This window comes from Tursiops truncatus, chromosome 20, assembly GCF_011762595.2.
Source record: "Tursiops truncatus isolate mTurTru1 chromosome 20, mTurTru1.mat.Y, whole genome shotgun sequence".
NCBI lineage: Eukaryota > Metazoa > Chordata > Mammalia > Artiodactyla > Delphinidae > Tursiops > Tursiops truncatus.
This window is the reverse complement of record NC_047053.1, coordinates 43,413,802-43,426,265: the sequence shown is the minus strand read 5'-3', so window position 1 is coordinate 43,426,265 and position 12,464 is coordinate 43,413,802. Positions and strand designations below refer to the sequence as shown.

Below are 12,464 nucleotides of genomic sequence, written 5' to 3'. Positions count from 1 at the left end.
GGGAAATATTGAGTTGTAAGTAATTAAGGAGATTTTTCTGAGAATTTCTCCATTTTCCTTCCTTGATATAGAAAAATAAATTGCTACCTCAGTACAAAGAACTGCTTACATGGCATTTCTGTTTATATTGCCATATAGGCCAGGAAGATAGTGTGAGGAAGTAGGAATTACAGGCTTATAAACAGGCTCATTGTGAATAAAATTAGCTCCATATATTTAAGTTTTATTGAGGTACAATTTATATACCATAAAATGCACCCATTGTAAGTGTACATGGGTACAAGCACATTTGCTTGTCATCTATAATAATTAAAAACTGATAGTAGGGACTTCCTTGGTGGCACTGTCATTAAGATTCCACGCTCCCAATGTACGGGGCCTGGGTTTGATCCCTGATCCAGGAACTAGATCCCACAGGCATGTCTCAACTAAGGAGCCCACCTGCCACAACTAAGGAGCCCATGTGCTGCAACTAAGAAGCACTCGAGCCACAACTAAGGAGTCCGTGAGCCACAAGTAAGGAGCCTGCCTGCTGCAACCAAGACCCGACACAACCAAATAAACAAACAAATAAATATTAAAAATAACTGATAGTAATAATTTTTATCTTGATTCACTACTTTGCTTTTGCTGATAAAAACTAAATTTTTAATGCTGGATAATAGTCTTAGGTCATCTGTTCTGAGAGAGAATTATTTTAGAACCATGCACTGTTTTGTAATAATTAGGACCATGGGTTTTGAAGTTATACAGACCTGAACTTGAATCTTAGCTTTGCCTCTTAATATCTATGTGATCTGGGACCAATTATTTTTGAATCTCAGTTTTCTAAGTCTAAGAAAGATTGTTATAGTATTATGTAAGACAGAATTAATTTACAGCTAGACTGGGCCAGCCCTACACTTATCTCTGGGGATGCCTGGAACTCTGGTACTGACTCTTAGCCAAGATAAGGTCAACAGGGATAACTAATGATTTATAATTTGCTGTTTAAAGTTTGAAACTCCCCTGGTAGCAACCAGGTCTAGTTGTTTATTGACAGCTTACACCTGGACTACTTAGACAGCCTGGCTTAGCTATGTGACCAGAGGGGCATAAAAAGCTTCACTGTAAACTTCTGGGGAGCTCTCCTGAAACCAAGATTCCTTATAGAAATCTCGGTGATTTATACTCTGGGGACAGGCACATCCTATTTGATTAAGAAGGAACCTGGATATATATGGAATCTAAAAAAACAAAAATGGTTCTGAATAACCTAGGGGCAGGACAGGAATAAAGACGCAGATGTAGAGAATGGACTTAAGGACACGGGGAGGGGGAAGGGTAAGCTGGGACGAAGAGAGCGAGTGGCATGGACATATATATACTACTAAATGTAAAACAGATAGCTAGTGGGAAGCAGCCGCATAGCTCAGGGAGATCAGCTCGGTGCTTTGTGTCCACCTAGAGTGGTGGGATGTGGGGGTGGGAGGGACGCAAGAGGGAGGAGATATGGGGATACATGTATATGTATAGCTGATTCACTTTGTTATACAGCAGCAACTAACAACAATGTAAAGCAATTATACTCCAATAAAGATGTTAAAAAGAAAAAAAGAACGTGGAGAACTGCACTTGGGAATGGATCCTCGGTGCTCGCCGGCATTCTCTTTCGCCTGCTGTACTGTATCTTTACTAAAACCTTTTTGTAAGCATTTTTCTGCGGAGTCTTATGTACGCTTTCAATTATCTGATCCTGTGAAACCTTTACAACTATTTTCTTATAAGATGATTGTAAGGAATAAGTAATGGTACCTGCCTCGTACTTTGTACTCAATCAATGGTTGTTGTTACTACTATTATTATTATTATTGTTATTTTAGTTAGGTCAATTATGCAAGAGAAATGCTCTGTTTGGCCTCCTTGATCAATTTAATAGGCAGTATCTAGACTTCTTTAACATATATGCCATGCCATGTAAATATAACGCTACAGCTACCAAAAATTTATTAGTGCTAAGTAAGTAGAAGGTGGGAAGGATGACAGTCACTGGCACAATAACTGGAGAAACTTAGCAGTGAAGATACAATTGCACATTTCTGAAAACAGGTTGGAGAAAATATAAAAAAATAACTCAAGTTATCTAATGTTCAAGTTTATGACTCAGGGAGGTGATTTTTTAAACGTGAAAATTTGGATCAAAAAAAGAACATACAACATCCTACTGGAATATATGTTACTAAACGAACAAAGGTCTTTGATTAGGAGTTTCTGATTTTGCTCTTTAGTTACTAATGTGAAATACTAGGAAAACATAATCACTGAACAATGAGCAAAGCTGTAGATGTTTCATCTTCCTAGGTGTTAAGTGATATAAGGCTAAAGGATATAAGAACAAATTTGGCAATAAATCAGAACCTAAAGAAAAAAAATTCTGAGATTTAATTAAAAGAGGGAATTCAAGAATTATACCTTTCTGGGACTTCCCTGGAGGCACAGTGGTTAAGAATCTGCCTGCCAATGCAGGGGACACAGGTTTGATCCCTGGTCCAGGAAGATCCCACATGCCGTGGAGCAACTAAGCCTGTGCACCACAACTACTGAGCCTGTGCTCTAGAGCCCGCGAGCCACAACTACTGAGCCTGAGTGCCACAACTACTGAAGTCTGCGTGCCTAGAGGCCATTCTGTGCAACAAGAGAAGCCACAGCAATACGAAGCCCATGCACTGCAATGAAGAGTAGCTCCCGCTCACCGCAACTAGAGAAAGCCCGCGTGCAGCAATGAAGACCCAGTGCAGCCAAAAATAAAAAATAAACAAATAAATTAAAAAAAAAGAAATTTAAAAAGAATTATACCCTTCTGGAAGGAACTGTGATCTCCAGATAAACAAAAGGCAAGAAACATGCCTAAATGGATCCATGCTTAAATTCATTTTGCTACGTAACACCATACCAAAACAGCCCATTATTAAAACTTAACATGAAAAAGGAATAGGATATAAAAATGATGTATATCTCACAGAGTTTATGATTATCAAGATTTTTGCTCGAAGCTATATAGGAGCTTATATATAAGCTAATAGGAGATTATATGTAGTTGGTGGTATTTAACTAGCCACATATATAAGACCATTATACCATTAAAGTTATACCAATAAAATAAAAGAGTAACAAATATGGGGGCTTCCCTGGTGGCGCAGTGGTTGAGAGTCCGCCTGCTGATGCAGGGGACATGGGTTCATGCCCCGGTCCGGGAAGATCCCACATGCCGCGGAGCGGCTGGGTCTGTGAGCCATGGCCGCTGTGCCTGCGCGTCCGGAGCCTGTGCTCCGCAACGGGAGAGGCCACAACAGTGAGAGGCCCGCATACCACAAAAAAAAAATAAATAAAAAAAGTAACAAATATGAAATTACATTGTAAACACCTGACAATCATGTCAGTGACATTTTACCACATATTTAAGAAAGGTTGTGAGTTTGAGGAAAGGGAAGCTATGACTGGAACAGAGAATGCTTTCTGTGGTAAAAATTAAATTACATCTGGGGTGAATCTAGACCACATAGAATCTAAGAAGTTACAGTTATTTACAACCTTTTAGAATCTGAGAGAGGAACTTTTTACATTAACAATACTTAAAAATTCAGGAACTCTGCATTTCTAGTATTCTGATTCTTATAACTAGAATTCTACATATTTTGGCATGCTGTAAGAGTAATACAGCAGGCATCACTGAAATTCTGATTGCTATAATTACAAAATGTAATCATAAGGAATTCACACTGAACTGACTGATATATAAAGAAATCAAAAATAGATAATTTAAATTAATACATTTAATAACTTTTGTGCTTTTCGCTGACAGGGCAAGATTTAAATATGGAACACTAATAAACAACAGACCATCTTGGAAGTTTTTGTTTGAAATAATTAAGCAATATTTAATTTGGAAAAGCAGATGTTTCTATAATCAGCGGGGAAAATACTTGAAACATATTTAACAGTTAAGGCAGGCTAGCCTTGAGATTTCCAAGGTAATAACAATATCTTTGACTATTATTACTTATGCCATATACAATTTTCTTCCAAATCAGACTGAAGTGAAAAAAAACTAAAGGGAAACAAGTCATTTCTCAAGATAAGCTGCTCACATATAATTCGATAACTACTCTATAGTCTTATGTAATTTTAGGAACAGACATTATTCTCTTTCTTCTCTCATTATTTTGCAAGTAAATCTGTTTCAGTATTTATACACATTAAAGAATGGTAGTTCATTATTCTTCAAATTAGCTCTCTTATCCACAAAGGCACTTATATTTACAAGGAACACAATTTTGGAAATTTATCAGAAAAAAAAAATGAGGAACACTGTCGGCTATAAGTCAAAGCAGGATCTCATTTTTAATTTTCCAAACATTATGAACATTTATTCTGAACACTCACTGACATGTTAAGCTTCCACTTCGAAAGGTAACTACTTGTAAACGGATTTTATCCAATCTGTCAGTACCATGCCTTCTGCTTGGATGAATGTATTTCTAAAGCTATTTTTTAATGTATGGCAGAATAGATGATATGCAGTTACAGACACTCTAATAAGATCAACAGAAGAACCCAGGAAGAGGTGTGGCTGGGATTATAAAAGTCACTGGGCCAAAATGAATCATAAAGAGAATTTAAGAGAATAAGATTAGTCGATGGAGAATTCTAATCTCTATTATTTATTAAAAATTTAATAAAGTTCCATCTTGTACCCAATGGTCACTCTAAACACTCTAAACACCTGTCAAAAAGTAAAGTGCCAGGTCAGTCCTTTATCCCCTATCCTTCCACACTTAAGCTTTCTTTCCTTTGAGCACCTACTATGCTACCATATGTCAGTCACTGGACTAGGTGCTACAGATACGGATGAATAAGACACAATTTTGCCTAACAAGAAACAGTCTAATGGTGAAAAGCAGGCTCCAAAAGTAATTATAATACCATGTGTTAAATGTAATGGTACAGATATGCACAGGTATTACTGGGAACACGGAATAATAATATGTATTGGATAGGAGGTGGAGTGGAGAAGCGAAGAGAGGTGGTGGTAGTAGTGGTGACAGAATACTCAGGGTGAATCTTAAAAAATATGTAGGAGTTAGTCAAATTTAAGAGGGAGAGAGGAGATTACAAGGCAGAATGATCAATATGAGCAAAAGCACAGAGATGAAAAAATGAATGTGTCAGGTAACAACAAAATCGAAAGTTGCCAGAATAATATATACAAGGCCGAAAGTAGTGGGCTTGAAGGCTGGAGAAATTGGCTGCGGTCAGATCAGGAGAGCCTGGCCTTTATCTGCTAGGTAAATGGGAGTCAAAGGAGTGATCTGATCAGATTTGATTTTCAGGTAGTTCACTACATCTTATAGATAACAGAATCAAAACAGTAATTGTTTTTCAGTTAATTCACTTTGGTGGCTGTGTGAAAAATAGACTTAGGACAAGGCAAAAAATGCAGAGAGAACAGTTAGATTTGTATTAATCTAGGTCTAAGATAATGCAGACTATCAAGGCAATGCTAGGAAAGATACAGGGATGAGAAATACAGGGGGAAGGAAGGTGGGAAGGACTCTCCTCTTGGCTTTCTAGCTTGGGTTCCTGGGTAGGTAGTGATGTCATTGTAAGAGGATATTTTGGACAAGTTTTTGCTAATAAATTTGAAAGAAAAACCATTACTAAGGAAAAGAGATTCAGAAAGAAAAAGAAAAAAATTTAAGTCCTATAGTATTAAATACACTGAAATAGTAGTTTAAAAGATTGACATAAAGAAAATAACAGGTCTGAAATATTTTAATGGCAGGTCCTACTAAATAGTCCAGAAACAGGTAATTCCAATTTTCTATAAACTATTTCAGAGGTTAGGAAAAGAGGTCAATTTTCATCATATTTTATCTATGTATTTTATTTAGTTAAAATATTTAGCTATTTAATGATAATACCTTCATAATGACTTCTCATATAAAGTAAGCACAAGTCAGAAATTATTATGTTACATACTGAGGGTACATTAAATTATTAGACATGAATCCTGCCTTTTAGGAGCTATATAGTAAGTTTTAAAATCAGGAAATGTGAGTCCTCCAACTCTGTTCTCCTTTTTCAAAATTGTTTTGATTATTTGGGGTCCTTTGAGATTTCACAGGAATTTTAGAATGGGTGTTTCTATTTCTGCAAAGAACATTGTTGGGATTATGACAGGGATTTCACTGATTCTGCAGATTGCTTTGAGGAATATTATTTTAACAATATCAGTCTTCCAATCCATGAACACAGGATATATTTCCAATTATTTAAGTCTTTTAAAATTTCTTTAGCAATGTTTTGTGGTGTTTAGTGTAAATGCCTTTTGCCTCCTTAGTTAAATTTATTCCTAAGTATTTTATTCTTTTTGATGCTACTGTAATGGAATTGCTTTCTTAATTTTATTTTTTTTGGTTATCCATTGTTAGGGTATAGAAATGCAACTGGTTTTTGTGTGTTGATTTTGTATCCTGTAACTTTGCTGTAAAAATATTCTTTTTATCAACTCATTATTTATTTAAAGTGAATAAATTCACGTCGATGTATATTCATTTAAGTACTAGAGATATGCTTAGTTGACATGGCATTAAAATATTTGCAATAATATCTAAACAAATAAATATTTTGATTTGATAACCTTTAGAAGGAAGCCATTCCTTCTAAAGGTTATCATTGTCTTTATTCCTTTATCGTTTTCACTTTCCTAGTCTCTTCAGCTTCTGTCATTTGTTGAACAGCCTCTCCTCACCCCTTCCTTGAAACTTTTATCTTCCTTGGCACTGGTAACATTATACTGCCCCAGTTTTTCTCTTATCTGTCTGACTACCCTTTTTCTGTATCTACTGGCTCATTCTCACACCGCTCACCCCCTGCTCAATTTGAACATGCCCTAAGATTCTGTGCTCAGTCTTCTTTTCTTCTCTTTGCATTTCTTTGTCTTCAGAGTCTTCTTTTCCCAAAACTTTGCTCACATGTGACTGACTCCCCTTAACAAGTATACAACAGGCAATAATACGAAGAACTGAGAACCACCAAGAAACTACTAGCTCAGTGAGGGATAAACTTTTTCTGAACCACTTCTGTTGGTAGACAGATGATGCATGTGAATTTACAAGAAGAAGTAGAAAGAACTTTTTCTATTCATCCATTCTTTTATCAGATAATATCTTTAAAGGACTGGTTAAGCAGGGAGAGATACCTCTCATTTTGTTTACCCTTTATGTCTCTCTCCTGTACCATTAAAAAGAAAAGGACACATTTTATATATACAACTCAGTAACTCAAAAGCAGAATTTCTGAAAACCTTGAGCTTGTGTAATTATTTTAAAAAGAAAAAAAGACACAAAATCCTTTCTTTTTTAATGATTAATATAAAAACCAACTTACCAATGATACCGCTATCTCTGCTTTCAAGGGTGGAGGTTGGACTAGTGACAGCCCCATAGCTGCTATCCTTGGCAGTTGCATTTGTACTGACTTGCGGGAGAGTAGAGCAGGGGCTACTGGCTGGTGGAGAGGCAGTGCTGCTAGTCAAGGTGGAACAGGGACTTATCCTCTGGGTGATTGCTGAGGTCTGAAAAATTTAAATGAAAAATGAGATAAACTGATCAGCTGTTAAAGTAAAATATATCTTATGGTAAAACAATTTATGGTAAAACAATATATCTTATGGTAAAACAAAAAAAAATTCTTATGCTTTGATAAGAAAAAAAAAAATTCACATGCACAACTTTTACATCTATTAGGTTCTGTTTGTTTTTGCCTCCCGGGATAAAGCATCCTGTGTTCTATAATTAAGGTGAAACTTGATAAATTTAACATGAGCAGAGACTGGCCTGTTTTTCTGCCTAGGAAACTCACAGTGACCAGTAGTCTTTATCACTGCTATGAACTAATAGAGGAATTTATTAATCACAAAATTTTCTTGCTATTTTCAATCGAAATTTTTCTGAAGGCTTGGAACTTTTTCTTGCTAATAATTTTCTTTGGATAGAAAAAAAATATCTCTGCAGCCAAAGAGAAATAAAAATAAAGTTCTTAATGCAAATAAATGGGTTTTTTTTTGATACACAGGTGGTTGCTCAGAGGCAATACATGAATGCAGGGAAAATGCTTTATCTAAAAGTTTGTCAAATAAAATAGATCAAACAATATTAATTAATACAAAATGAAATAATTTCTCTGTAGAAACTGATTACAGACTGAGATCACTGAGTGATTCTTACTCCTAAAGTTACCTCCTTTTCACATTTTTGATGGGAAGTAATGAATAATCACCAAAAAGACTGATGCTAATATATTCTGGTTTACCTAATTTAATTAAATTCGCTTTTCTTTAGTTCTTTCTACCCAAATAAATTAATGAAATAATGAATGAAAGTCTATGTTTTTTCAAACACTCAAGAAATGTTATCCTACCCTGATACCAAAACCAGACAAAGATGTCACAAAGAAAGAAAACTACAGGCCAATATCACTGATGAACATAGATGCAAAAACCCTCAACAAAATACTAGCAAACAGAATCCAACAGCACATTAAAAGGATCATATACCATGATCAAGTGGGGTGTATCCCAGGAATGCAAGGATTCTTCAATATATGCAAATCAATCAATGTGATAAACCATATTAACAAATTGCAGGAGAAAAATCATATGATCATCTGAATAGATGCGAAAAAAGCGTTCGACAAAATTGAACACCATTTATGATAAAAAAAAAACCTCCAGAAAGTAGGCATATAGGGAACTTACCTCAACATAATAAAGGCCATATATGACAAACCCACAGCCAACATCGTTCTCAATGGTGAAAAACTGAAACTATTTCCACTAAGATCAGGAACAAGACAAGGTTGTCCACTCTCACCACTCTTATTCAACATAGTTTTGGAAGTTTTAGCCACAGCGATCAGAGAAGAAAAGGAAATAAAAGGAATCCAAATCGGAAAAGAAGAAGTAAAGCTGTCACTGTTTGCAGATAACACGATACTATACGTAGAGAATCCTAAAGATGCTACCAGAAAACTACTACAGCTAATCAATGAATTTCGTAGAGTGCCAGGATACAAAATTAATGCACAGAAATCTCTTGCATTCCTATATACTAATGATGAACAATCTGAAAGAGATATTAAAGAAACACTCCCATTTACCATTGCAACAAAAAGAATAAAATACCTAGGAATAAACCTACCTAAGGAGACAAAAGAGCTGTATGCAGAAAGCTGTAAGACACTGATGAAAGAAATTAAAGATGATACAAACAGATGGAGAGATACACCATGTTCTTGGATTGGAAGAATCAACACTGTGAAAATGATTCTACTACCCAAAGCAATCTACAGATTCAGTACAATCCCTATCAAACTACCAATGGTATTTTTCACAGAGCTAGAATAAAAAAATTCACAATTTGTGTGGAAACACCAAAGACCCCAAAGAGCCAAAGCAATCTTGAGAAAGAAAAATGGAGGTGGAGGAATCAGGCTCCCTGACTTCAGACTATACTACAAAGCTACAGTCAGCAAGACAGTAATGGTACTGGCACAAAAACAGAAATATAGATCAATGCAACAGGATAGAAAGCCCAGAGATAAACCCACACACATTTGGTCACTTTATTTTTCATAAAGGAGGCAAGAATATACAGTGGAGAAAAGACAGCCTCTTCAATAAGTGGTGCTGGGAAAACTGGACAGCTCCATGCAAAGGAATGAAATTAGAACACTCCCTAACACCATACACAAAAATAAACTCAAAATGGATTAAAGACCTAAATGTTAAGACCAGACACCATCAAACTCTTAGAGGAAAACATAGGCAGAACACTCTATGACATAAATCACAGCAAGATCCTTTTTGACCCACCTCCTAGAGCAAGTGAAATAAAAACAAAAATAAACAAATGGGACCTAATGAAACTTAAAAGCTGTTGCACAGCAAAGGAAACCATAAACAAGACGAAAAGACAACCCTCAGAATGGGAGAAAATATTTGCAAATGAAGCAACTGACAAAGGATTAATCTCCAAAATATGCAAGCAGCTCATGCAGCTTAATATCCAAAAACAAACAACCCAATCCAAAAATGGGCAGAAGACCTAATAGACATTTCTCCAAAGAAGATATACAGAGTGCCAACAAACACATGAAAGGATGCTCAACAACACTAATCATTAGAGAAATGCAAATCAAAACTACATGAGATATCATCTCACACCAGTCAGAATGGTCATCATGAAAAAATCTAGAAACAATAAATGCTGGAGAGGGTGTGGAGAAAAGGGAACCCTCTTGCACTGTTGGTGGGAATGTAAATTGATAACAGCCGCTATGGAGAGCAGTATGCAGGTTCCTTATAAAACTAAAAATAGAACTATCATACGACCCAGCAATCCCACTACTGGGCATATACCCTGAGAAAACCATAATTCAAAAAGAGTCATGTACCACAATGTTCACTGCAGCACTATTTACAATAGCCAGGACATGGAAGCAACCTAAGTGTCCATCAACAGATGAATGGATAAGGAAGATGTGGCACATACATACAATGGAATATTACTCAGCCATAAAAAGAAACGAAACTGAGTTATTTGTAGTGAGGTGGATGGACCTAGAGTCTGTCCTACAGAGTGAAGTAAGTCAGAAAGAGAGAAACAAATACCGTATGCTAACACACATATATGGAATAATAAAAAAAGAAAGGTTCTGAAAAACCTAGGGGCAGGACGGGAATAAAGACGCAGATGTAGAGAATGGACTTGAGGACACGGGGAGGGGGAAGGGTAAACTGGGATGAAGTGACAGAGTGGCATGGACATATATATACTACCAAATGTAAAATAGATGGCTAGTGGGAAGCAGCTGCACAGCACAGGGAGATCAGCTCAGTGCTTTGTGACCCCCTAAAGGGGTGGGATAGGGAGGGTGGGAGGGAGATACAAGAGGGAGGGGATATGGGGATATATGTACATGTATAGCTGATTCACTTTGTTATAAAGCAGAAACTAACACACCACTGTAAAGCAATTATACTCCAATAATGATGTTTAAAAAAAAATGTTATCCTTTTCAAAACAGTACCTGATCAGTGGCAAAATTACTTGGAGTACTAATGATAAATTTAACATCTTTAAATGTTAAATTAAAAAAAAAGCATTTCAACTTTACATACAGAGTCTATTCATAATCTCTCTGCTAAAATTGAAGATTTATATTTTATAACTTGACTGGAAAATATGCTGATCACTGAATATGAGAATATTAAGGCTCTTTGACTCGTCCCCAAATGATTTCCAGATGCAATCTCTTATATTTAATTATCTGTGTTGAATCCAGGTTTTGATTTTAATTTAAATGCTATAACCAGGTCATAAAAGATACATTCAACTCAACTAAGCATAAGTGACATTCTCAGAACCCTGCAACCAAGTAAATCTTTTCAATCATATGAATAATATTAGAAACTGATTTTTCTTAACAACACAATAAGCCCTCAAATCTATGCCATTTCTCTTCTATATAATTTTTCTCCAGAAGAGGGAGGAGTTTCAATTTCTGTGTAATTTCCTCTGTTTCTATAAAATGATGTTGGTCTACCAGAGCAATGAATTTTTTAAAAACTGGGCTTGCAGTAGAATTTCCTGTGGAATGTAAAAAACAAGTTCCCCTACAAAACTGACAGATACTGAACCCCACCCCAGTCTTACTGACTTAGAATCCTCCCTAGTTAGAATTTGGCATGGCAATTTTTAACGGCCTCATTCTCAGTTTAAGAAATATGTGGGTGCTGTAATAGAACTGTATTAGAGTCTTCTACATTAGATATATGTATACTATAGTCATTCCATGTTGAAAAAGTTTAATTTGGGTATAAATCTATTACCTCTATAGCAACTGATTTCCATTTTTAGACAAGATTCTCAGTCGGTTCTTTGAGAAAGGAAACTGTATTATATGCATAATATAGCCAATGTGGAGGTTAGGCTCAAATGACACATAATTTTTACTACAAGTTATTTTCTGGAAAATAAAGCATTTATCACAGACTATGCTTTAAAAGCTTTAACTGTAAAAGCAAAGCTTAAAGATCAAGCCATTCAGAAGGCAGAAAATTGTTCACGGCTTGTGAATTAAAAGGCAAGCCTTATATTTATTTAAGGAGGCTAGTTAATGACACATAGAAATCTCTTCTGGGCACAGAAAGACAACATTATCTACTCTCCACATTGCAGGCTAAAATGGACATCTAATTAAGCCGCTCCGCTTCTAAAACCTTTCAGTGGTTTTCCCATTGATCTTTTAGTGGTCTCCAGAAGGATCCCAAACTCCCAATCGGATCTCTTCAAGGTTCTACAAATACCCAAGGCAAGAATCTAATGATGGAATTTATAAGGTACATCCTAATACACCAGAAA

At 35.9% G+C, this 12,464-nt stretch overlaps 1 protein-coding gene across 10 annotated transcripts in view; it reads right to left on the bottom strand.

Moving 5' to 3' along the window:
- Nucleotides 1-12,464, bottom strand: part of TANC2 (tetratricopeptide repeat, ankyrin repeat and coiled-coil containing 2) — a 357,810-nt gene that overhangs the window by 140,160 nt on the left and 205,186 nt on the right. For all 10 annotated transcript variants that reach the window (XM_073797499.1, XM_073797503.1, XM_073797500.1 and 7 more), the window contains one exon: nt 7,429-7,615. In XM_073797499.1, the coding sequence (XP_073653600.1) occupies nt 7,429-7,615 (187 nt within the window). The remainder of the gene's footprint in view (nt 1-7,428; nt 7,616-12,464) is intronic.